The sequence below is a fragment of the Callospermophilus lateralis genome, chromosome 15 (assembly GCF_048772815.1).
Source record: "Callospermophilus lateralis isolate mCalLat2 chromosome 15, mCalLat2.hap1, whole genome shotgun sequence".
NCBI classification, from domain to species: Eukaryota; Metazoa; Chordata; class Mammalia; order Rodentia; family Sciuridae; genus Callospermophilus; species Callospermophilus lateralis.
In genome coordinates this window covers 67,152,111-67,179,215 of record NC_135319.1, presented here as the reverse complement: position 1 = coordinate 67,179,215, position 27,105 = coordinate 67,152,111, and the positions used below count along the sequence as shown (strand labels likewise).

General features: G+C 43.5%; 1 protein-coding gene and 1 pseudogene across 1 annotated transcript; both read right to left on the bottom strand.

Annotated features, from left to right (window-relative positions):
• Window positions 1–12,654: 12,654 nt before the first annotated feature.
• Window positions 12,655–14,794, bottom strand: LOC143381224 (cytochrome b-c1 complex subunit 2, mitochondrial pseudogene; annotated as a pseudogene).
• Window positions 14,795–14,884: 90 nt separating this feature from the next.
• Window positions 14,885–26,277, bottom strand: LOC143381223 (acyl-CoA desaturase 1-like). Its single transcript, XM_076834613.1, has 6 exons — window positions 25,833–26,277; window positions 25,057–25,348; window positions 20,824–20,954; window positions 19,423–19,628; window positions 18,106–18,338; window positions 14,885–15,383 (listed from the first exon to the last, which is right to left on the bottom strand). Exons 1-6 carry the CDS (start codon window positions 25,854–25,856, stop codon window positions 15,184–15,186), a joined length of 1,086 nt encoding a protein of 361 aa, XP_076690728.1. The 5' UTR covers window positions 25,857–26,277; the 3' UTR covers window positions 14,885–15,183.
• Between the last annotated feature and the right edge of the window lie 828 nt (window positions 26,278–27,105).

Sequence of the window (27,105 nt, the reverse complement as noted above, 5' to 3'; positions counted from 1 at the left end):
TACAAGCACATCTAAATACTGATGGTTCCCAGAATAACCTTGACAATGCCTGGAAATGGATCCATACCAAGGCATGTCATCATGAAATTTAGGAAAACTGGAAACACACAATCTTGAAAATATTCTGCTTCTTATGAGACTAAGAGAATGGACATCTCCCCCAAAGATAGTAAACCAAGAAAGAAGAACAGAAAGAATTCATAAGCAAAAGAAACAATATGAATGAGAAGCAAAAGGGATTACTAGACTCATGCTTCTGAGAAGAACCAGGCAAGAGGCTCAGAGAGCACCCAGTCCAATGTGGAGCAGGTGACAGCATACCAGGAGAGATGGTTTCAGGACAGGGGAGACTGAGAGAATATCTGATGTGAACAAATGTTTTGACACAAGATGCAGACAACTGGTGGGAGACTGGGTGGAACTAATAAGTGCACAGAAATCTAAAAGGGGGAAAAAAGTTATTAGGTCTAGAGAAAACAAACAGTTGCGCAAGAGAGAAATCATGTGTCTATTACACAGCTTCTGTGTGAATGATATTTACATAGTCATACTAATATAAACATGAACTGCTGATACAACCCAAATTACAACACAACTGTACTTAAAGAGGACTGAGATAGTTAACCATACAGGTGCCCAAGTGAATGAGTAAGCCCTGGCTGTGAAAGTGATGACTTATTGAGAAGTCAATAAGTAATGTATAAAAGCTTTAAATCACTAAGTGGCCACATTAACAAGTCACGTAGAGATACAGAGGGGACTGCCAAAGAGTGAGCTAAAAGGAGTTCAAAGGTTGCCTCTGAAAAGCAGGAGGAAGCAGGAGGTGAGAAGAGGAAGAAGGGGTCCTGCTGTTTTCAAAATAAGTCTTATAAAATATTTTCACTAAGTTATGTACAAATTAACTCAGGCATAACATAAGAAAAAACACAAGATTGCTACAGGAGACTTTTCAAATAAACACAGTTCATGGGGACGCCCTTTTCCCGATCTCTTCTGACATCAGTCTTGTTTCAGATCTCACCTACCTTCCCCCAACTGTTCACCCACATTCCAACGAGTGCACTGACTGAGAAGAGGAAAGGGAGACACTGGGTGACCCTAGGATCTGCTCTACTAGAATTGTGATAAAATTTGGGGGTGCGCTTTTAGATCACTATCACCAGATGATTTTTCTGGAAAACGTTAAAGATTTCTATGGAAGTCACAAGCACCAAAAACCAGGCTGACGCAATTATTATGTGTTTCCTTTTCCTTTCTTTCCATTGAATATCCTGGTTTCAAATCATTGAGCGTAAATTTACCTTGTTTCTCTATGTTCTCCTCCTCTATGTCCCCGGGTCAATTACCTTTAGTGGAACTCGGATTCGCACATACACTCTAGGTATTTGTACTACTGCAGACAATTTAGCGCCCGGACTGTTTAGCCGGGTCTCCTCCACCTCCAGGGCAGCTGGGGAACAGGCCATAGTCCCTAGAGGCCAGGGGCCAGAAGCGCGGGAGGCTAAAGCTTTTTGCGTTTCTTTCTGGCAGGGAAAGAGGGCTGGGGCGGAGCGGCCTCCACCACCCGAAGATCTCTCGAGGTCGCAGCGCGCCGGACTCTCGCTCTGCAAGGCCGTCCGCACTTCCCAGTTCCAGGGCGTGGCGGGCGAAGACTAGAAGTAGGAAAGCCCGCGTCTTGGGCCGGGAAAATAGAAAGGCGACAGGGGGCGGGGAGGCGCGAGGAGAGGGCTGAAGTGGTCCCGCCTCCTGATTGGCGCCTACGCCGTCCGACAAGCCAGGCGGCCGCTGATTGGCTGTGCGGGCTCAGGCGCTGTGTGCCGCGTGAACGCGAATAACCCTGAAGGCTGGTCTGTGACCGACAGTAACCCCGGCCGGAGATGCAAGGGGCGCCGCGGAGCTCTCTGGGCGTCGGCGCAGCCCCGCCCCGCCAGGCCTAGACCCAGAGGCAGCGGCTTGGGCTGCCTGAGCTGTTGTTGAGAGCTCTGCGAGCCGCCGCAGACTGTGCCTGGCTGGCGGCCTCCGCCCACAGCGGCCTCCTTCCTACCTCAGCTGGGCTGTTAAAGCAGTTTAGTGGGGGGTAGTTGTGAGGACGGTAGCATTTCGACTGAGGAAACGGGTGTCTCAATGAACTGTGTTCATTTGAAAAGTCTCCTGTAGCAATCTTGTGTTTTTTCTTATGTTATGCCTGAGTTAATTCGTTCATAACTTAGTGAAAATTTTTCATAAGACTTATGAAAACAGCAGGACCCCTTCCTCCTCTTCTCACCATTTTCTTCTTCTTAGAGGCAACCTTTGAACTCCTTTTAGCTCTTTGGCAGTCCCCCTCTGTATCTCTATGTGACAGGCTAAGGTGGCCACTTAGTGATTTAAAGCCTTTATACATTACTTATTGACTTCTCATTAGGTCTTTTTCCCCATCATCACTTTCACAGTCACCACTCACTCATTCACTTGGGCACCTACATGGTTCACTTTCTCAGTCCTCTTAAGTACAGTTGTGTTGTAATTTGGGTTGTATAAGCAGTTCACGTTTATATTAGTATGACTACATAAGGAATGCAGCCAGGATACGGTCCTTGCAGAAGGATAGGAGGGGAGGGGATATTATGCCAACCTGAAAGGAAACAGCAAGTCTCAAAGTCATCCTGTGATTTGCTGCTCTCTGCCAACGTTGACCACAGTGCCTTAGTCTGAGTTAGAATACCTGTTTCTCTTCCTCATAGTTTCAACCACAGCAGCCCGATTTTAGCTACCCTTACCCTCACCCCAGCAACAGTCAATCACAAGCAGACACCTACTCAAAATGCTTTCTTTTTCTAATCTAGAGGTGTCAAAAAAATACCAGGTGAGACTCATCCTCTTAATGATGTAAATAAGGAATTGAAATTATGCACTTCTGGTTGTCTTATTAACATCAGAGCATGAAGAGCTTCATAGACCATGCTATCCCTCACACCACCAGTCACCTGTACTGGGCCATCAGATATGCCTTTAAAAACCCCTAGACAATAGACACCTGTTGGCATTCCTCTATTGGGCATCCTTCCTCTTAGGGAGCTCTGCTTTCTATTACTCTAATAAATCCTGTTACTTTGCTCTTACCCTTGAGTCCATGGATTTCATTCCTCAAATTCAAATTTGAGACAAAGAACCCTTGTTACAATATGAATGGCTGTGGTGGGATTAACAAGGTGGCGGTCTGTCTGTCCTCTCTGCTCCTAGGCAAAGTGCCCTATTAGTGGAAAAGGTAAGACTGGAGGCTTTGGCCTGATGCAGCTTCTCCCACCCTTTACTCCAGTTCCATAGAGTCCTGTGGGGACTGATTATCCTGAAGGAAAAGGACAAGGCAAAAGAAAGGGACAGATGTGTAAAGGATAAAGGGTAATGCTCACATGTTGGAGGTGGGAATGAAAATGGAAAAACAATAGAAAAACACTGTTATATCACCCACAAAAAGTTACATATTGAATTGCCATGTGACACAGACACTCCACTGCTAGGTATGTACCCAAATAAATGCAAAGGAGTTCTCAAATATTTGTCCATTAATGTTCATAGCAGCATTATTCCTAGTAGCCAAAAGAATGAAACAAATGTTTACAATTAGATGAATCAATAGACCAGCTGTTGTATACACATAGGATAGAATGAACAATAGAAAGGAACAATAGAAATAAATAGTGTGGATGAATGCAAAAGCAAGCAAGACGAAGAAGGTCACTCCTAGGATTCCATTTTTCTGAAACATCCAGAATACATAAACCCATAGAGACAGAAAACACATGTGTTGTTGCCAAGGGTGGAAGGTGGAGTCAGGGTATGTTGACACTGATGAATGAGTTTGGGATTTTCTTTGCAGTAATGAAAATGTTTTGGGACTAGAGGTAGTGGTTGTCCAATTTTATGAATGTACTAAATGCCACAGAATTATTTACTCAAAACGGTAACTTTGTGTTGTGTACATTCTGCTTCAAATAAAGTGTATACATCTCTGAAATGAACAAACTGAAAGGGAAGTCCTACAGACTAGAATTCTTTAAGACAAGAGTAAAAATAGCTTCCTGAGTAATCCTGGGTCCAGCACTTATTTTTGCAGTCACTTTTTTTCTTTTTGTTTATTTCTTCTAGGTATTCACAGGGATTTTCAAAGTGTGGCCTCATCAGGCTACTCACTGCTTCCTTTAGGAAATGGATAAGATGGAGAGGACCCTTTTGGTCCCTCTGAGGTTTCTCTCCTGGCCCAAGACTGTCATCAGAAGTCGGCCCAGCACACGCTGTCTCTTTGTGAGGCCTCTGTGGCCTGTGTATAGCAGGCTGGGCAAAACAATGGGGGAGGGGAGGGACTGGGTTGACAAAAGGGGAGGGTTCTGCCTCCTGCAACCCAGGATAGAATCTCATAGTTCCTTGAAGTCTGTGATTAAGGGATTAGGGTTTGCTACATTTCTCCCAAAGTCAGTGTTCCGTGAATCAGCACTTTGCCCGTGACATAGAAAATTAGTTACAGGACACAGAATAGGACTCCCATTCCTTATGACTTTTCCCCCAGTTCACAGCAAAGATAGAATTTTAAAAGTCATGAGAACCAGGTATAGTGCTCTTGTACACCTATAATCCCAGTGACTCAAAAGATTGAGACAGGAGGATCACAAGTTCAAGGCCAGTTTCTACAATTTAGCAAGACCCTGTCTCAAAATTAAATAAAAAGGGCTGTGGATGTAGCTTAGTGATAGAGTACTTGTTTGGTGTGTTTGAGACCTTGAGTTCAATCCCCAGTACTGGTGGGGGGAAAACGACATAGATCTTTATATTATTTCATCAAGTTCTGTGGGTTTCAGTGCAGGGAAACATTTTTAATAAAGGAAGATGCCTGTGAAGGAACTCAGAACTTTATAGGAGGATGGAGTATGAATGGAAAAGAAGAGAGGAAATGTCAGGCCTGTTTCTATGATAGAGAGGAGGGCTTAAAACTCGGGTGTGGGTCAGTGTTAAGGGGGGTCAGGAGGTGGAGAGAGCTGGGTTCTTGCAGAATACAGGAGGCCTGGCAGTTTGTGCTTGAGTTCAGCTCCCTTCTATTGGCTGCCAGGGAGGAGGGCCCCCACAACCAGGCTTTGCCTCTGAGTATAACTGAGTATCATTGGCAATACTTGGGTATCAAAGTGATTTAGGCCTGTCTCATTTGTCCTCCACTCCACTCCCAGGATAGCCAGGAGGTGAGGCCTCAGTTCTGAAGCCAGGCCACAATGCCACTACCGACTCTGTCACAGCTTTTCTCCAGATCTTATCCAGCTACCTCTTTAGTTGAATTCAGATAACAACAGCATCTACTTATGATACAGTGAGATGATGTGCTGTTCTGTAGCCAGTGTAGTGCCTGCCTGTAGAAGTGTTTTTATTACTGTTATTATTGTGGAGAATATCGTGTCCTCCATTCTGATGGATTGAGACCTTGGATTTCTCATGCTAAAGCAAGTTGGATTTGTGCTTATGCAATGGCCCACTAATGTAGAACACAGTATATGAGTTCTTCCAACAAGTATAATTCCGGGTTCTATCCTCAGCACCACATACAAACAAAGATGTTGTGTCCACCGAGAACTAAAAATTAAATATTAAAAAAATTCTGTCTGTCTCCAACAAGTATAATTGGTATAGCAAAGTTATCATCTTAGACTCTAGGTAATCATCTTATACTCCAGTTGCCTTTTGTCAACATGACTAATATTTGCCTCCTAAAACTTTAAGACCAGGGACCATGTAATTGAATAATTGAGGGAAAATGGAGTGCTGCTTTTAATAAAGTATTTCAGTCAATGGTTTTTTTAATATATTTGGGTTTGAATCTAAAAAGAATGACAAAAACATTTAAAAACAATATTGCTGGGGCTGGGGATGTGGCTCAAGCGGTAGCATGCTTGCCTGGCATGCGTGCGGCCCGGGTTCGATCCTCAGCACCACATATAAACAAAGATGTTGTGTCCGCCGAAAACTAAAAAAAAAAAAACAATTAAAAAAAAACTCTCTCTTTCTCTCTTTAAAAAAAAATTAAAAAAATGAAAACAAGATTGCTTTTAATCATATAATTGTTTCATTGGTATAGAATTCATATACCATAAAACAAACCTTTACATGGTATAATTCATATTATTAAAATATTTTAGCCTCATGCAAGAAACATCACAATCAAAATTTTGAACATTTCATGCCACAAAAATCTTGCCCATTTGCAGTCACTCTTACAGCCTCTACCAGTTTACTTTCTGTCTATACTTTTCCCCATTGTGGACACTTCATATAACTGGAGGTATATAATGCATGTTTGTGTCTGATTGCCTGGCCTCAGAATAATGTTTTCAAGGTATATCATGGGATATCCATGGGATGTCACGTATCAGTACTTAATTCTTTTTTTTTTTTTTAACTTTTTTTAGTTATACATGGGCACAATATCTTTATTTTGTTTATTTCTTTTTATGTGGTGCCGAGGATCGAACCCAGGTTTTCATAAGTGCGAGGCGGGTACCCTACCGCTGAGCCACAACCCCAGCCCCAGTACTTCATTCTTTTATGACTGAATAATACTCCACTGTATGACTATAACAAATCATGTTTATCTGTACTTCTGTTGATGAAGATTTGAGTTATTTCTACTTTCTGGTTATATAAATCAACTATGAACATTCATGTGCAAGTTTCTGTGTGGTGTGAGTTTTCATTTCTCTTGAGTATATACTGGGTTATGTGGTAACTATATTTTTAACTTTTTTCCAAACTCTTTCCTAAAGAGCTTAAATTCCAAAGTTCACATTCTCACTAGCATTTGTGAAAGTTCCAGGTTCTTAACATCTTCACCAATAGTTGTTAACATTTAAAAAAATTATATCTGTTCTAATCCATATGAAATGATATCTCATTATGATAATGGTAAGCAACTATGTATGTGCTTTCAATCATTTGTGTATCTTCTTTATAGAAATGTGCAAACACTTTGTCTATTTTAAAATTGGGTATTTGTCTTTGTTGTGGAGTTCTAAGTGTTCCTTTTATATTTTGAATAGTAGTCTCTTATCAAATAAAAGATTTGTGAATATTTTCTCTCACCCTGTGGGTTGCCTTTTCAATTTCTAGTTAGCATCTTTTGAAAGCAGAGAAGTTCTGAATTTGATGAACTTCAAATTATCTGTTTTTTTCTTTGTTGCTTGTCCTTGGGTTATATTTTTGAAAAACCACTGTCTCATCCTAGTTTTTGAAGATTTACACTTTTTTTCTTCTAAGGGTTTTATAGCATTAGCTGATTCATTTTGGATTAATATTTGCATATGGTATGAGGAAGCAGGCCAGCATTCCTTTTGCCTGTTGATATGTAGCTGTCCCAGCAAACTCTGTTGAGAATCTTTTTTTTTTTTTTTCTTGGAGAGTGGTCTAGGCACACTTATCAAAAATTAATTGACCCCTAGATGTATGAGATTAAATCTACATTCTCTATTCCATTCCAGCAATTTATGTGTGGTTTCATGCCAGTAGTGCACCAGTATCTTGATGATTGAACCTCAGGAGTAATTTTGAAATCAGGAACTTGGAATTCTTCAACTTTGAACTTGTATAACAAGTTTATTTTGACTAGTCTGGGTCCCTAAATTTTCCTGTGAATTTTAGGATCAGCTTGTCAAATTGTCTTCTAGAAGGAGTCAGAATTTGATAACAATTGCCTTAAATGTATAGATCAATTTTAGGAATATCACCACCTTAACAGTACATGAACATGGACTTTCTTTGCATTTATTTAAGGATTCATTTTTTTAACTTTCTCTATTATTATATTAATTCATTTTTTTTGTTCTTTTGTTGCATGGTTAATTTTTTTTTCTTTTTTCTTTCTTTCTTTTTTTTTTTTTTTTTGTACCAGGGATTGAACCTGAGGGTGCTTAACTCCTGAGCAACATTGCCAGCCTTTTTTTATACTTTATTTTGAGACAGGGTCTTGCTAAGTTGCTTAGGGCCTTGCTAAATTGCTGAAGCTGGCTTTGAACTCGAAATCCTCCTGCCTCAGCTCCTGAACTGCTGGGATCACAGGCATATCCCACCGCCTGGCACATGGTTAAATCTCCATGCCTAGACAAGACCTCAGTCTTTTTATCCCTTCTCATATTAAACATGATGGAGGAGCAGAGTTCACTGCTTTGCCCCCAGGGGAGCTCTTGCTCTCCATCTCACCCTCCTAAGAAAGCTGTCACTCATTCCCTTAACTGTTTTCCAGTTCTAAAATCTCTCTGGTTTCCTCTTTCTTTGGATAACTTTTGCAGACAAAGAAGAAACCAGTCTGAGGAACAAATAGATATAGAAAATATGGAGGAGGCACAGAGGTGTGTTTAATCAGAGGGAGGACAGCCAGGTGTGGAAGAGGAGGAACTGAGAAGGCAGCAGGAGCACAGCAAGGACATGCTGTTTCCCTGGGATGCCAGTCCATGACAACAGCAGAGACGCGGCAGGGCAGGTGCAGTTATGGGACAACCGAAAAATTATTCTGACTTCAGCATTTTAAACAAGGTGGAAAGGGAGTGGGACTCAAGGTAGAAAGCCAGATACTCACTGATGAAGAAAATGTCACCCTCAGTCTAAGTTAGTAAGGTCTGGCAAAGCCTCGATGTATGTTATCTTTGATTTTGGATACTCAGAATTAGAGAGTCCTGCGTTACAAGGACTCTAAGAGTCGTGCTTCTTGTTCAAGACAAGGGCAACCTTAGATCAGAAAGTGAGGTGAACTGACAGAACTAGTTCTCAGAGCTCACAGAAGCAGAGTTGTTGGTCAAGGAGGTTCCGGCTGGAATATGGAGCTTGTACAGATGGTACAAGTTCTGCCCTCTCTTTGCCACAAGAGGATTACCAAAGCCGTAGAAGCTGAGAGTAAACCAAACCAAACACCTTTTCCATCACGTGGTGGTGAAGCCCTCTCTACTCCAGGAATCCCCACAGCTTCCCTGGATTATTTTTTTTTTTCCTGGTGTTGTGAGTCAGTGGTCAGGAAGCCGTTTATTGCCTGGAGGCCAGGACTTTCTAGGAGCTGGGCTGCCCAGCCTGGTTACCATGTAACCCATTGCTTTCCCAGGCAGAGCCTCTGCAGCTGCTGTCAGCCTCTCCCAGCATCTCTGTCTTGGGTCCATGTGACCACGTGACACATGTGGTCCTAGCATGCCTCCGCCATGTGCCAACTGCGGGTATGTGTTTGATTTAATAGGAACAGACACCTCCTTTCCTGCTGCCCAGAGTTTAACCTAAAGTTACCCTTAGGAAGGCAGGGCAGGTTACTGGAGTATGACTCAAACCTTGTTGCTATTTTTTTTTTTTTTCACTCTTAAAGGTACAGGACACACATGGGCTAGTGAGCCATAGAGAAGGTCCCAGGAGACTATATCACAGTCAAAAAGTTTCCAGACACAGTGCAATCAGATTCATTTCACTTTTATTATTATTAACCACAATCTCAGATCAGTACAACAAGCTTCAGATTTGATATTAATAGAAATTATTCCAAAATTATTCTTAGATTACAAATAATTACTATTTCACATAAAAAGGAAAAAAAAAAAACCTTACCCAGGCAAAGAAAAGATATGTTTCATATGTTTTTATGGAAATGAGCATATATTCTCAAATTTTATATTTGCCAATTCCCCAATGAATACTTTGAATCTCTTGAGGGAACCATGTAGACCAATGATGACATGTAGGACATTTGGGCTTGTCAAGTTCATTGTGGTCACTGCTACTATAAATTCTGCAGGACTTGAGAATTCCTCTGCTGAGGATCTCAAAATGCTTAATTAAAAAGCTTTAGCTGAACCTCAATTTGTCCTTCGAGGTAGTTCTGTGTTATTACCCCATTTAGTAGAAGATAAAGTGAGTACATTATAATTAACTAACTTGCCCAGTGCTGCAGTTTCAGTGTGTCCCTCAAAGTTCATGTGTTGCAACATATGAAAGCAACCAACTGAGAAGTGAGACTTTTTTTTCGGGGTGGGTGGGTGAGGTTACTAGGGAGGGTACTCAACCATTGAGCCACATCTCCAGCCCTATTTTGTATTTTATTTAGAGCAGGGTCTCACTGGGTTGCTTAGGGCCTCACCATTGCTGAGGCTGACTTTGAACTTGCAATTCTCCTGCCTCAGTCTCCTTAGCTGCTGGGATTACAGGTGTGCACCACCATGCCCATCGAGAAGTGAGATTTTAAAGAGGTGGTTAGCCCAGGAGGGCTCTGAATGGATTAATGAGTTTGGGGGAATGAGTTTGTTATAAAAGTGAAGGTCACATAGCAAGTTGGCTGTATGGTGTTAGGAAAGACCAAGACTTAACAACTAGTGTAACAGGGCCACCTTGCTTTGTTTACCTTTTAGATTCACCCCTTTGAGCTACATATACACAGACTACACTTAGGATACTAGCAAACAAAGGAGAAAACTTTCAACTTTAGGTGATACCATTATTATTTCATGTTAAAATTAACAATGATAAATAAATATATTCAAATTAGTTTATCCTCCATAATATGTACACTTCATAAATACAGGCCTAAGAGAAGTCTCCAAAACAAAACCCAGAAGGGAATCTTGCAAATCCTTGTGCTGATAACCCTCCAACCAGGCTCCTATTGATACAGGGCATTGCCACAGGTTCTCAGGGGTAAAGGACTACTCAGGGTAAAGGACTACTCAGAAGGAGTCGGCGGGTGGGTGGGGGGGATTGAATCCAAGGATACTTTACCACTGAGCTGCATCCCCATTCCTATTTTTTTTTTTTTTTTAAGACAGGGTCTTACTAAGTTGCTGAGGATGGCCTTGAACTTGCCATCCTCCTACTCAGCCAGCTGAGTTAGTGGGATTACAGGTGTGCACCACCATGCCTGATACTTACTCAGCAGCTTCAGAACCCACTGGGTGTGTTGTCAGAGCCCTTCCTTTGAAAAGTGATCTCTTACAAACTGCCTACAGAGACTGCCTCTTTACCTTTCCATCTCTGATGCAACAGGGGAATGAATAGGCAACTTGGAGAATACATCTCCTCTAAGCTTTTCTTTTATTAACATTTAAGCAGAGTGTTTTAATGACTCTAGCCCTGCTAGGAGTAATTAGCTTCATTTATGTTTTAAGATGTTCTCTTGTTTGGTTGTTTTTGTTTTTGTAATGGGATTGAACCCAGGGTGCTTTACCACTTAGCTTCATCCCCTATTCTTTTAATTTTTTTTTTTTTTCAAGACAATATCTCACAAAGTCACAGAAGCTGGCCTTGAACTTGTGATCCTCGGCCTCAGAGTTCCTCGGATTAAAGGTGTGCACCACTGTGCTCAGTCATTCTTTAAGGTATTTCCTCTTCTTGTCATTGATTTCTGACTAGGAACAAACTTCTCTGCAGCATTTGACATCAGCATCTACAGTTATTTTCTGGCCAGGCTTGGTGGTGCATGCCTGTAATCCCAGTGGCTCAGGAGACTGAGGCAGGAGGATCACAAGTTCAAAGCCAGCCTCAGCGACTTATCGAGGTTCTAAGCAACTGAGACCCTGTCTCTAAATAAAATATAAAAAGGGCTGGGGATGTGGCTCAGTGGTTAAGTAACCCTGGGTTCAATCTCTGGTGCAAAAAAGAAAAAAAAAAAAAGTCATTTTTGGCAGGATGATGGATGGCAGTGCCTAAGAACCAGCAGCTAGAGCTTGGGACATGACTTCATCTGGGAAACTCAGATGACCACTGACATTGTTCTTGGCAGTCTGGGCATCTGCATTGGAAAGGTTAGGTAATTGTTTTTACTTGGTTACAGGCAGCTTGATAACAACTCCACAGCTGCAGCCTGAGAATTAGTATAAATCCCAGAGTTCAGAATTTGAGTTACTGGTATTAAAAGAAGAAACATTAACTAGCTGATTTCCTTTGGCAATAGCCTGGAACAGAAGGCTGGTGGCATTGCTGTGCCTCTTGATATGTGGTCCGGCATTTACTTCAGCGCTTCATGTAGCAATACTTTTTGCTACAACAGCAGTAGGAACAAATCTGTCTCCATTCTGTTTTTGAATTTCACCTCCATAGAATTTGGACTTCATACCAGATACACTTTTACAGTTTAGATGTGAGATGTCCCCAAAAAACTCATGTGTGAGACAATGTAAGAGCATTTAGATATAAAATAATAGGGTTATGAGAGCCTTAACCTGTTCAGTGCATTAAGCTGCTAATAAGGATTAACTGGGTGGAAGCCATAGGCAGGTAGGGTGTGACTGGCGGAGATGGGTCACTGGGGCTGTGTCTTTGTTCATGTGTCTTTTGTTCATGGTAAGGGGAGTCTGCATACTGGTGCCATGTCCTCAGTTCCTTTTCTCTGCCACATACTTCTACCATTATATTCTGCCTCATCTCAGGCTTCAAGGGAATGGAGTTGGCCATCTATGGACTAACAGCTCTGAAATCATGAGCCCCTAAATAAACTTTTCCTCTTCTATTGCTCATGTTTGGTCTTTTTGGTCAAGACAGAAAAAATATATATCTGTAACTATATCTCATGGGGTAGCCAGCACCTCTCCAGGGAATTCTTGCCTGCTCAGAGGTATCAGCCTCCTAAGAAATTAAAGTCTAGAATAATTAGTGAAGAACAAAAGACAAAGAGTCAGAAGATAGTTTTAAAGATGGAGTCCTGATAGGTCCAGTCCAAATAGGAGCTGGAGCTACACAATTAGAAAATGGCTCCCTGTGGTTTATTTAAGGGGGTACATCAAAGGCAGGGATAAGATTTTAAGGGTGGAGTTTTGCTTTCTGATGTCTTGCAGTCAGCAGGTTGATTGGCATCTTGGCCGGTTACACCCATCTCAGAGAGGCTGTGCGGCTACAGCAGGTTACCCCATCTCTGGCGCTATGTGGGACCAGGCGGAGCAGAATAAAAATTTACATGTTTGTGCAATCTTACCCTGTGGGACTGCCAGGGGAAGTTCCCAAACACCTATTCATTAGGCTGTGATGCATGATATAGTCCACACACAGCCCGCTGATGGCTCTCAATTTAAAAAAAAAAAAAAAAGAAAAGAAAACTGACTAAACATCCACCAGGCCCACTCCTCATATTGAGAAACTGTTCAGCAACTTGCTTTAGAACAGGATAACTGGCACCAAATCCAGTTAAAGCCATTCTTACTCTTGTAAAATGATTCTGAACATAGTAATGTAACTCATCTGATGTCACTTTCCCCATCTTATTGTCAGAACAATATAAGAAATTGACCAAGATATTCTTGTAAACAGCAGCATGCAAACTTTCAATGACATGAAGTTGTGGATTCTGAAAAGCCACAGTTTTGTCAATCCTTAGTGGAGACTGAAGGCAGCTACTTCTAAAGGAAGAAATGCTGGTGCTGTCGTGATAGGGAATAGGTACTCCATTAGAATATGGATGTTATCCCTCAGGCATTCCACAGTATATGCCCTATCCTCCCGTTATAATTCTACTTTACCACCAACTGCTTCAATTCCATTGGTGATCTTAAAAGATCTCTTTTAGTAGTCAAGCTGAATGCAAAGGCAGTACATGAAAGGTCCTTAAATTATTGAGACCTTATATCTATTGTCTGCTTTAATGAACAAATCAGGATGTTTGATGCATGAGCATAGTTTCAGAGATGCAATCACCAAACCCTTTGGTAATTTGGTAAACTCAAGGTCCTAAAGATATGGAGAAACTCTTGTAGGGACAGCATTTAGAAAATGGCTCCCGGTGGTTTATTTAAAGGGGTACATCAAAGGCAGGGATAAGGTTTCAGGGGTGGAGTTTTTAACTTTAGGAGTAAATTTGAGGGAATAAAGTCTTGACAAGGACCTGGCTCTGGTTAATAGCTTCATGGCTCAAGAATGCTCTGATCATGTCACAGCCAGCTTAATGGAAATGAAGATGGCGGCAGAACTCCTCCAATTTCTTAGGCATTTCTTTTTCAAAGGGAAATACTCTAAGTAAAATGTTTTCCTGTTCCAACAATTTTGTGTCTACGTATGTTTGCTTGACCCAATTCCACTTGATGAATTCATTTTGGGATGTTTGGAAGTGCCATACAAATCCTATCACTGGGGAGAGCAACAAATATCCTGAGGATGGCACACCAGAAAGATCAAAATAGCTGGACGAGCAGCTTATGGAATCTAAAATACTGTGAGCTGCTATATTCACTAGTTTTGGACACAGCCAACCTGAAGACTTCTATAAGAAATCTCTTTGTTGTTATTAACAAAAAGTAATTCTTACCCCGGAAAGACCACTTTAACTATTAAGTAAATGCTTCTTTACCTCAAAGTCATTGATTTGCTGTTGGGTTCTAGAATCACCAAGCTCCATGACTCAAGGTCAGGAAAGACAGATGGAAGAATGCTGTGTAGAGGAGCTCAGTGTCTTTGCTAGGTAGGGTCCGATCCCTACAAGAGCTTCCTTTCCCTCTTTTCCCATCTCCATGCTGTCCTTAATTATTAATCATGCCTTGCACACCAACTCTCTCTCCTGGTGATCTACCTGCTTTACAAGCCATATGCCAAATAAAAATAGTTTTCTATTCCATCTAGAAAAGCCTGGGCTGAATTAGCAGAGGATGTCACAGAAAGTTTCTTATATTTTTTTAGCTTGAGCCACCTACTCAAAGCTCAGGAGAGAACTAGGAAAGAGTTATCTGGGACAAAGACCATTACATTTAGTTACTAGAATGTCTAGATGCTGGTAGGTGGACCCAGACCAATGGCTGACCAGCTGTTTGTCTCTGAGGCTATGAGGAAAATGAGAAAGAAAGGTAATTAAACAAAGCAAAGTCCAATGGAAATAGAAGAGAGAAAATAAGTGTATCAGCTTAACAGTGATTTTTCTCACTTTCAATACTCCTTTTTAGAATATTCAAATTTATTAATTATTTTAAAAAATTGACACATAAAATTGTATGTATTCATCATGTACAATATGTTTGGAGGCATGTATACTGTGGAATGGTTAAAACTAGCTAATTAAAATATGTATTACCTCAAAAAATTATCAAAGCTTTTGCATTTTAAAAGAATACTATATTGAAATGGGTTAAGGTCAGGTTTTAGCAACCTGGTAGCATTACTCAGTAGTTAATTGACAGAACATTAAACCTCTGCCCAGATGGCTTTAGAAAAGGAACCTGGACAACCCTAAACTCAGGCACTCTTGTGGCTTCCATCTCCAGTTCTTTTAATCCTGGCCAAGACAGCAGCCTTGGATACTTTCTTCCGGTCATAAGCCAGGCCGAGGACAGCCATGCAGTCTATGAAGAACGTGGTAAAGTTGATGTGCCAGCGGTACTCACTGGCAGAGTAGTCATAGGGGAAGGAGTGGTGGTAGTTGTGGAAACCCTCACCTGGAACAAACCAAGGAGAGAAGTTAGGAAGCTCAGTAAATTGCTGTGTTTCTCATCTTTGCAACCTCTTACCCAGCAGGGCACTACAAACCTCTGAGAAAGCTGCTGTTGTTGAGTGAATAGATGAACCCTGTGTCTTCTACTTAAGGCAAATAGATGCCCTCAGAGGCATCTAAACAATGAATCAAGAAGCCCTGGTCACCCATGGCTGCCTGGGACCCTTTGTAAGAGAAAGGTTTTCTTGGGGGTGAGAGGATGAGAGAGAACCTGGTTCTGTTGAGAAATGATCTTAAATTGTAAAATGCCAGAGCTTCAGAAAATACTGGCCTGAGACCACACAGGCTCTTTGCCTTTGTGCATGTGTTGGGGGAGGGTCCAAAGGAAGAACTGTGGCTGTGCTTCTTACAAAGGTGAGTATATAGTTAGGTGCTGTGGTATTTGGCTATAGTCTCAGCAATTTGGGAGGTTGAGGCAGGGGGATCATAGGTTCAAGGCCAACCTCAAAAATGTATTGAGACCCTATCTCAATAAAAAATCAAAAGGGGTAGGGATGTAGCTCAGTAGTAGAGTACCTTTGGGTTCGATTCCCAGTATAAAAAAATAAAAAAAATGAAAAAAAGTTGAGTAAGCAACACACTTTTCTCCACCATACCTATGCTCCCCATTAAAGTGGGAGATTGTGATAAAATGGCCGGCAGCAGCCGAAAGTCAGAAGAAAGGAAGCTCAGCCAGGGGCCAGAGCTCCCCTAGCCTTGGCTAGTACACAATGGACTGATCTGGCTTCTAATTCTCTAAGTTTTGATCCTGGAGCAGGGGAGGTATTGATGAAATAGAAGTACTCTGAAAACACTTGAGAGATCCCCCTAACCTCTGAGATTCTGAGAACTCTTGGGATAAGCATTATTTCACTGTGCTGGAATGGAAAATAAAGAAATTTGGGATCCAGAACATTTCTGTAATTGGTAAAATGTTTGGCAACTCTTGGCAGGATTCTTCTTTCTCAACAGCTTTCAACACTAGCAACACTGGCCCTTATCGTGCCTAGGTAAAGAACAGCCATGATAAGAGAGGTTGTTGGACATTTTGTAGATAAAAACATCCCAAGATAGAACAGCAATGATAAGAATAGCAAGCAATCATAAGAGGTTCTGCCAAGCAAATAACTCCAACCTGGGCATCTCAAGGTACCTATCCTTGTGTATACCAGACTGTCCACAGTGTGCACTGGTAGGTGGAGGGATAACACTAAGGCTAAGGGTGACCCAGGATTGCCACTTCCACCTGTGGCTTCACAGCAGGGCTCTGAGTGAGCACTCACCATGCCTGTAGGTATCAGATTTAAAATGAATCACACACACACACAGACAAGGAATGGAAAAAGGGGAGAGTCAATGGGAGCAACTGGGGCAAAGAGACAGCTGAAGAAAAGTTCTAAAGGATAAGCATGTGACTGTTGAGATAAGTCAAGACCAACAAGATGAGAATGGCAGGAAAAAGTGGAGGAGAGCAAAGGGCAAGGGGACAGGGACAAAAGAGCAGGTTTGCAGAAGCAAATGACAAATGGGAGAAAGTAAGATATTGGCAACTAGTTTGAAATGAGGGTCACAAAGAGCCTAGAGATGTGGAAGCTCACTGGAGTTCCATTTACAACACAGGACACATGTCAGTCTAGACTATTCCATTTCTATGAAAATCTCAGATTTGGACAGCATGTTGGTGATTTATTTCATCGTACATATTCTTACTTTGAAGAATCAAAGTAAGTGTATGTACAATGCTAGAAGTTTCCTGAAATGAGTAAGGAGATGTATGGAAGTAAAAAAGAGATACGGTGGGGGGAGAACCCTTACAATGAAGACAGTAAATATGACCTGCATTGAGAATATAGAGGAAGATATTGATGAGAAAAAACAGTGTTACACAGTCATGAGCATGGACTTGTGAGTGGGAGGGCTGCCAAGGTGCTACTCGATGAAGAACAGCTTTGATCCTGGTGAGAAGCCAAGGAAAAACAACCTGAGCTTCAGTCAAAGACTACGTTCACTTAGAAAGGGCAGTACACAGTGAAGATAGATGGTAGAACTCTTTTTTTTCCTACCTGGCAACTGGGAATGGAACTATAGAGACAAATAAACTCAAGAATATTCAATATCAGGTCATGAAGCAGGAACTTCTTATGAAACTATCTGCCTAGAAAAGGAAAACTCAGAGTGGCTCAATACAGGTAGGATTTAGAGATTATTTTTCAACTTAAAAATCAAAAGTAGTTATTATCTTTCACCTTTCCCATTGACACAAGTGTTGTTTCCTGAGAGTTAGGAGACGGTTTAGAGCCTGACCATAATAGGAAAGGTCAGACAGTAGGTGAGGGCAACATAGGTTCATTTAGAAGGATGCTGAGCAGCTCAGAGAAGCTGCCTCCAATTCATTGCAGCACAGGTGTCTAGGGCCTCATGGATCCTGTGGACGGCTGTATTTGAGAACTGATGGGCTCTGGACTAAGGAAGCCCCAGGGCTGGGGCGGGGTGAGACATAACTGAATGGGCTTGTGAAGTTTCTGTCTTTGTTACCCTGGCTCTCATAAAAGTTTCCCAATACATTGCCCCTTAGTTTTATAGTGTAGGAACCGAGCTATAGTGATCATAAAAACACCTCATTTGGGTTGCTCCAGCTCCTAGCCAAATACCTTAATCAGCAGACCACTAGATATCTTGTGACTTACCCACAGCTCCCAGGGAAACCAGTATATTCTCCCGAGAATCAATGTTCTTGTCATAAGGGCGATATCCATAGAGGTGGGCAGCACTGTTCACCAGCCAGGTGACGTTGAGTACTATAGCATATCGCAGGAAAGTGGCAACACACAAGCTGTGTAGAAAAGTTTCACCCCAACAGAACCAGGGCACCAGTGTAGGCAGGATGAAGCACATCAACAGGACTGCAGGCTTGTAATACCTACATTGAAAGATCCCACAGTGAGTCTGCAGAAAGAGAACTCTCACACCTACCTGGACTGTCCACTCTCGCTGGACAGAGCTACGTCCTTTCTCCCATACGATAGGCACAGGGTGACAGAAACCAGCACAAGTGAATAGGGTGGAAAAAGGTTTTGAGCACATAGTAGGAGTTCTACTGCCTAGGGTGTTGTCCATCTGCCTTAGGGCTCGCCTCTTGTCTTTCTGGCTCAATGTTACTTTCAAAGGTCTTGGGAGCACCCTTTGAACAACACCCTTGCTGTGCCACATTGGTGCAGATGATTAGAGGTTCTCTGTTGCCACCAAATAAAATCCTAAGTCTACATCTGTGTCCATGACTATCCTATACTATGAATATTTCTTGCATTTATTGATATCATTAACATAGCTCAGTGAGGGTCTGAAGGTATAACTCAGCAAGAGTGCTTACCTAGTCCATGAAACACATTAAGTCCCAAATATTCACAATAAGTATTCACATTAAGTGAATATTTCAATGAAATTGACCTATTAAAATAGATGGGAAATCATAGTCTATAACTTTTACTTATGTGTACATATATCATTCTATTAATAAATATTAATTAATATAATCTTTTAAAAATATTTTAGTTGTTGATGGACTTTTATTTTATTCATTTATTTATATGCTGCGCTGAGAATTGAACCCAGTGCCTCACACCGTGAGGTAAGCACTCTACCACTGAGCCATAACTCCAGCCCCTAATTAATTTAATCTTATTCTTATAAAATCACATTGTATATTGTATGATAATATTATATAACATATTTAAGTTTTTATATGTGCTTCACATCTGGGGTGGTGGAACAAAATGGGCTAAGGCCCTGAGTTCTATTCTCAGGATGCAGTCCCCTCCCTGCAAACGAACAGAAAGTAACAGCAATAAACTATGGCTATGGGCTTGTAGAATGTTAAATATGAGGACTTAAATGATTTTGAATTTACAGACCCAACAATCCTCTTGTCTTATAAATGAAAACTGGGGGCCCCCGAACATAAATGCCCGGGGCCACATCCCCAGCCCCATCCTCCCTTCACTCACCTCCTCTGGAACATCACCAGCTTCTCAGCTTTTAGGTCAGACAGGTCCAGGGTTGCCCCCTTCTCTTTGACAGCTGGATGTTTGCGCACCAGCAGCCAACCCACGTGAGAGAAGAAGAAGCCCCGGCGGGAGTTATGAGGGTCGGCATGTGTTTCTGAGAATTTGTGATGGGTACGGTGATCTCGGGCCCATTCATAAACATCATTCTGGAGAGACAGAGAAGAGGAATGCAGGCCTGAGGAGAGATGCCCTCCTGGGAGAAGTCCAATGCCCAGATGTCTCCAAGGACCCACGGCTCTTAGCCCAAGCATACAGTCCCCAGGAGTCTAGCCCAATGAGGCAGTGGCCTTGGATCCTAGGTGTTGGTATGTGGATAAAGCTATGGGGAAATCTATCCTGACGCCTTCACAAGTGACAGGTCATGACAGTGACCAAGGCCAAATTCAAAAAGACCTCTGGTACTATCTGGGACTCTTTCCATCCCTTCAAAAATGTGCCTACATGTCTCTTCCTCCCTTTATCCCATATGGACAACATCAAGAGCATCAAACTGTAGGGTACTAGGGCAGAGATGGTTATGCAATTGTGGTAAGCACCTCACATGTTGCCAAAGAGAGGGGACTCATATGTTTTTGTTTTCCTCTTGATACAAGTCAAACCCCACACAAGGCATCCTGTGCCTATTGCTATAATGTCACAGCTAGGAGAGTCCCCTTCCTCAATTCCCTTCATTCTTTTATAAACGTGTGCCTCAATCATTTTCAGTAGTTGACCTAGCCAAGTAGCAACCCCAGATCAGATCACAATGTTGGTCAATCCAACCGCAGTAACTCAAGTTTCCTCATCTGTAAAGGGGAGAGAATAACAGGACCCACCTTGTGATACTTGTAAGAACTCAAGGAGTTAATCTATGTCAAGTGCATAGCACAGTGCCAAGCACACAGCAATGCTATAGAAGTGTTTGTTCTTATTACCTGAAACAACAGAGTTCCTAAGTCTCTTAGCCATCAATCTCAAAGGAATTGTAGTAGGGTTCAAAGATAATCTCCTTAAAGCATGAGTTTATTATCCACCGTTTGCCCAAGAAACCAGGCTCAGTGCATGCCCCTTTATGATGAAGGACTACAACACCCACAATGCATGAGGACAGAGGAACCTTGATAATAATCCTATATCTTCAGAGCCTTTGCTATTTAACCCCTATTTTCCTTCCTAGTAACTTCAGAGTATTCCATGTCAGATGCAGCCAAGCACGGAGCCTATACTTGAGATGACCACAAGAGACAAGAAAGCGCAATGACTATCCTGCTGGGGATCTGCTCTCGGCACTGATCCCCTCCATGACACCCTGGGTCATTGATAGGGTGGTGACAAAAGAGCTGAGCAGTATCGGCTTCTCACCTGGAACGCCATGGTGTCGGCAAAGATCAGGAAGAGCCGCAGAGGCAGCCGCGCTTTGTAAGTTCGGTGGCTCCACAGGCGATGAGCTCCTGCTGTGATGCCCAGGACACTGATTAAATAGTACACATAGGCTGCCAGGACAAGATGATAGGGGAGTCACCAACAGGAAAGTTCTATGGGAAAGTATATCAAAGTAACTCTCTTATGCCACAAGTCATGGTCTTTAGGCTTTGAGTATCAGCTTCAGCTGAACCACAGGGCTGCCTTGTCACCTTTAGCTCCTGAAAAGTGACCATCACCTCCCTGTCTCTCCACCTAGGAGAGTGGAGAGGATTCCCAGGGACTAAGGAGGCAGGATGGCAAGAGAGGAATAAAACTTTCATGACTATGCCACTATCATTGTCCCTATGAGCGTTTGACCTTCAGATGACCTTCTCTAAGGTGTTCAGTGCCTCAAAATATTCCCATAGAGCTTAGGAACCATGAGCAAGTGATTTTCAAAATGAGCAGCCAGAGCATATCTGGGCATTGATCAATTGGAGCTCAATGGTGTAGGGGACATTTAGGGCATGCATCACTATGGCTATTTAACAATCAGTGCAAAAGTATTTCAATATTGTATCAGGCAGAGTGGCCTGATAGGAAAGTCAGCCCTGCACACAGTCATATTTGCAATGAGACTCAGTCTTTACCAGGGATGTTAATATTCTCATATTCACCATGAAAGGGGCTGGTACTCTTAATATTGCATGTTGTAGGTAGGGAAATAGGTGCTCTAAAGATTCCTGCTTAACAAGGATCACACATTCCTTCATAACAAGGAAAATGGGAGCCTTGGTTTGAATCTAGGTTTTGTGTCACAAGAAGTTCTTGTTCAATAACCCAATCAACAAATGGACCAAGGACCTGAACAGACACTTCTCAGAGGAGGACATACAATCAAACAACAAGTACATGAAAAAATGCTCACCATCTCTAGCAGTCAGAGAAATGCAAATCAAAACCACCCTAAGATACCATCTCACTCCAGTAAGATTGGCAGCCATTCTGAAGTCAAACAACAACAAGTGCTGGTGAGGATGTGGGGAAAAGGGTACTCTTGTACACTGCTGGTGGGACTGCAAATTGGTCCGGCCAATTGGGAAAGCTGGGAATGGAACCACCATTTGACCCAGCTATTGCCCTTCTCGGACTATTCCCTGAAGACATTAAAAGAGCGTACTACAGGGATACTGCCACATCGATGTTCATAGCAGCACAATTCACAATAGCTAGACTGTGGAACCAACACAGATGCCCTTCAATAGATGAATGGATAAAAAAAAATGTGGCATTTATACACCATGGAGTATTATGCAGCACTAAAAAATGACAAAGTCATGGAATTTGCAGGGAAATGGATGGCACTAGAGCAGATTATGCTTAGTGAAGCTAGCCAATCCCTAAAAAACAAATACCAAATGTCTTCTTTGATATAATGAGAGCAACTAAGAACAGAGCAGGGAGGAAGAGCAGGAAGAAAAGATTAACGTTAAACAGAGACATGAGGTGGGAGGGAAAGGGAGAGAAAAGGGAAATTGCATGGAAATGGAGGGAGACCCTCATTGCTGTACAAAAATTACATATAAGAGGTTGGACCCTCATTGCTGTACAAAAATTACATATAAGAGGTTGTGAGGGAAATGGGTAAATAAACAAGGAGAGAAAAGAATTACAGTAGATGGGGTAGAGATAGAAGATGGGAGGGGAGGGGAGGGGGGATAGTAGAGGATAGGAAAGGTAGCAGAATACAACAGTTACTAATAGGGCATTATGTAAAATTGTGGATGTGTAACCGACGTGATTCTGCAATCTGTATTTGGTGTAAAAATGGGAGTTCATAACCCACTTGAATCTAATGTATGAAATATGATATGTCAAGAGCTTTGTAATGTTTTGAACAACCAATAAAAAAAAAAAAAAAGAAGTTCTTGTTCTACCTCTATTATCCACCCTGCAAGATCCGTGCCCAGGTCCCCAGTCTCTCCTTTGCCAAGCCCCAGAACCCAGTCAATACTAATTCTAGACAACACTGAGAGATAATCAAAGCTGGCATAGGAACACTGCAATATTGTCCTGCCTCAGCCTCCTCTAGGCATGCAGGATCAGGAGGCACTAGATATGATGTCTACTGGGGAAGGGGGCAATGGTGTAGCAGGCAGGGGCTCAGGCCTTGGGAGAAACTAACAATTTTTCATTCCCAGGAGCCAGCTGGAAACAATGGATCCTAAGGGGCCAAGAACATAGCTGTGGTGGAACACAGGACACATTGTAACAAATTGTCCCATGTTCTTCTGGAGCAAGAGATAACAGTTTGCTTAAACAGCCCCCTCTTCTCCTTCTCCTCCCTACCAAATCTGTCTCCTTCCAGATCCCCCAAAACAGCCACACAGTCTCTGAGCTTGAAGCCCCAGGTGATTCTTTGCCTCTGGCCACATGGTGATTGAAATCTGATACTCGTTACCCATATCTGGAAAAACCACAGTGGACCCAGAGCCCTGCATCACCAGGAGGAAAGAAAGGGCTTTAGGCGAAGCAGAAGCATTCAGTTGAGAGGCAAGGAAGTATATAGGATTGTTTCACCATGCAGATGGCCCTGGGATATTGGCATTGAACTAGGACAAGACCCCAGGCACTGTGGTGCCCATTCTATCCACACTTGTTGGTCTATCAGATAGAAGGCTTGATATGTTACATTCATTCTCTCTCCCACAGAGAAGGACTATTGGTGTTCCTGTTGATGGTTAAGCAACATCTCACAGGTTTGTCCAGAAAAGTAGCTTTGCCCTTGGGCCCTCACAATTGTTAGAGACATCTTTTCAGCTCTGCCCTGGGGTCTCTTTCACAGTCTACAGACAGATCTCTCAAAATAGCTGATTCAGAAGAAATGCTGGGATAGCACACATTGTCCTAAGGAACAGAACCTTCCCATCCTAAAAATATTGTCACCATTTGGTATTTGGAAAAACTGCAATCCAGAGAAAGGGGATATTCTCAGTTGCATTTCCATGTGGCACCTTGAAAATTCTCTAAGACAAAGCTCAAGGGGCCAAATGTTACTACCTATTGGACCTAAGAGATTCAGAGGGAAACAGTCTACACCTACCCAAACAGCCCTTCCACCACTGCCCTCCAAGAGAGCTGCTAGACAGTTCCCCCACTCCTAAATTTATTCCAGAAACTTTCTAATTGGCTTATGGAGAAGACATCCTGACTCCCCAACTGCTCAGAGAGCAGCAATTGGACACCGGGTCTCTAGAGCTCCCTATTCCTCCTTTCCAACTCAGGCTTCAGGGGCAGAGATGAATTTGCCTGCAAAGCACACGTGCAGGTCCAGGAGGCAGGCCAGGTATCAGGGACTAGTCTGGATCCCTGAAAGAGCTGAGCTAAGGGCAGGTCAGGAAGGAACTGGTGACCTTAACCCTCATTACAGCAGCCTGGGAATGAGAAGAGGCCAGGGAGGTGCTGATGTTAGGTGTTGGGTCCTTGGCACTTCACAGCCTTAGGAGAGGAAGGCAGGATCTGGGAAGGTGGGGAATGGAACATGAAGCATTTCTGCAATGTTATTTCTTTCTAAGCACATATGTTGCATTTGTGGTAGCCAGGAGAACTATCTGGAATAAAGAGCAACACATTTGTGCAACTTGGGTCCTGTTATGTTTCCTCTCTGACAAACCAGCCAAATCTGGTCAAGGGGTCAAGATGAAAATCATTTTGTGGACAAGACTTGTGTTTATCCTTTTTCCATGATCTGGCCTCCTAAGCAGTTTCCCCTTGCTTTGACGCCTGACTTTGTTTAACAGGTTGCTCATGAAGCCCCTGGTCTAGCATCAGGTTCCTATGCCGCCCACGTAGAGTCCTTGATTTTCTTGAAGTATTCATGGTGGGGACAGGAAGCCATGTAAATGACTTAACTTTCTTTCAGGGACAGCCACCTCTGTGCCACAGGCCTACACCTAAAATCCTGCAGTGTATGGTCATAGGGCTCACTCCCAGCATCCCTGTTAAGGATGGACACTCCTGCATCCCAATCCTATAAGGCTCTATTCTCATCCCAGTTAGTCCTTCAAGCAACCAAACACACATAGCTGGCTAATCCTGGACAGAGTTGGGGCCTCTGCTCTGTGTTAACACTACCATATTAAAATGCAATGGAAATTTGGGTGCTGGTTCAGGACAAGAGAAACTGCTTACCACAGAGCAAAGTGTAGAACTTGCAGGTGGGAACCAATGTAATCCCATACAGAGCTCCCAAGTGCAGCAAACTCATGAGGATGATGTTTCTCCAGACATACTCAAGCTTGGGCCTGGGGCCCTCTGCATCCTGATAGCTGGGGTCGTATATGTCATCTTTCATTTCAGGGCGTATATCTTCACCCAAATAGAGAGGGGTCTTCTCCAACTTCTCTCCCCCATTCTTCAGGGTCCCCTTGGGAGGCGCTGTGATGGTGGTGGTGGTGGTGGTGGTGGTGTAGGAGCTGGATATCTAGAAGGCCAGGAAGTGGAGAGTCAGGAGACAGCAGAGACTGGGAGCCCAGGAGGGCTTTCGTTTCTAATGTAGTTGGGGAAGTGTGCAGGAGAGGCACAGACTCTTCCCCAGTGCCCAGGTTACATGCCCAGGTAACCCGAGATGGAATAGGGAGGAGCTTCCAGAAAATGTGCAGATAGATTGCAAATGAAACCTCAAGGTAAAGGGACAGAAGGAGGGAGGGGAAAACACACCAACACACAAAGGAAACCGTGTATAAGGGCATCCGCAGGACCGCAGTTTTCTTTAAAGCTCAAGAAGCAAAAGTTGATAAATCAACCCTCCAGATTAAAACCCATACCCCAACCGTGGGCAGCAAAACTCGGGAAAGAAGGCCCGTTCCTCACAGAAGCTCTTAACTGTCTCCCCACTAACCAGTCCTCTACAAGCCCCATTCGCGCCCGCCAAGCCGCGGGACGGAGGCCACTTCTGGGACGCTCACCTCCTGCAGCATGTGGGCGGGCATCTGGCTCTCGGGTGCTGGGATCACGCTCCCGGGGCTGAGGCCGCGGAGCGAATTTGGCAGAGCTGAGACTGAGGGTGGACTTCGGCTCAGGGGCCCGCTTGAGCGGGGCGATCGGTGGAGCTGCGCTCGGAACACCTCTCTGCTGTGGCACGCTGGATGGCTGTGCAGGCCCGATCCGCTGCTGCGCGGATCTCTCTGGGCTCGGAATTTAAGGAGTAGATCTGGCAGTGGGTGGACAGTGCCGGGTATTTCCTCAGCACCTTTTATCTGCTGCCAACAAGGGGCAAAGTGCGCAGAGCTGCTTGGCGGAGACAGCCTGGCGTGGAGGTGAGGGCGGGAGAGGGGAGGGGACAAAGAGCCGAGATGAGCAACTACCCGAGCCAAGGCTCTGGGATGCTGCAGACAGCAACACCACGCCGCCTCTGCCCCTGCCTCTGCCTCTGCGAAATGCTAATGAGGCTCTTGTAAACTCTGGCCTGTCATTGGCCAAAGGGAATTTGGTGCCACCTCGTCCTGCGGTTACCATTGGCTGGGCACAATCTGCTGTTGCCTCTGCCGCCAGCTCCTCGCCCCCCTCCCTTCTTTTTCTCCTCCGTTTCTCTTCCACCCGCTCCTGGGCCTCTACCCCGGCACCCCGCGGCTTTGGGCGCGTCAGGGAGGTTTTTCTCTGGACTAGGGAGAGGATTTGGTTCGGCACTGGGGATGCATTGGTCACAGCGAATGGTTGGGCACTGCTGAAATTGCACGGGGAACTGTGGGGAAGCCACGGTGGCGCCCAATACACAGTTCCATCCTGTCTTCCCTTTCCTTCAGGCGCGTGGGAGGGGAGACTTGGCTTCCACCTGGGAGACTGAAGCGGAGAGGTCTGGTGCAGTCCTAACCTGTGGCGGGCGGACAAGGCCCCTGTCCGGCTCCAACTCCTATATGCTAACCTGAGACAGCCCAGAACTTTGGCTCTACAGCAGACAAAGGTGTGCCTGCATACCAAGACCCGGCTCAGTCACAGGGCACACTGCTGGGAACCGCCACCGCCAGGCACCAGCGGCTAATCTGGTTCCAATGCCCATGCCTCCAAAATGTGTACGGGAAGGTTAGAGATCCTTCTGCTTGTCAGGTTGGAATTTTGGAGTCTTCTGCATGGGGAAAGGAAGGAAACACAGACAGGTGTTTTCACCCAGCGATATGGAATAAGAGTAGGGAGGAGGTATTAAATGAATCCTGCAAGCCAATTTACAAGAGTCACTTTATT

Bases quoted from the DNA above. Each gene is read 5' to 3' on its own strand.
- LOC143381223 (XM_076834613.1), bottom strand. From the start codon at position 25,856: ATGCCCGCCCACATGCTGCAGGAG. The intron at 19,629-20,823 runs GTGAGAAGCCGA...CTGTCTCTCCAG, and splicing joins CCGACACCATGGCGTTCCAG to AATGATGTTTATGAATGGGC. The intron at 18,339-19,422 runs GTGAGTGAAGGG...CTTTCAATGTAG, and splicing joins CTGGTGATGTTCCAGAGGAG to GTATTACAAGCCTGCAGTCC.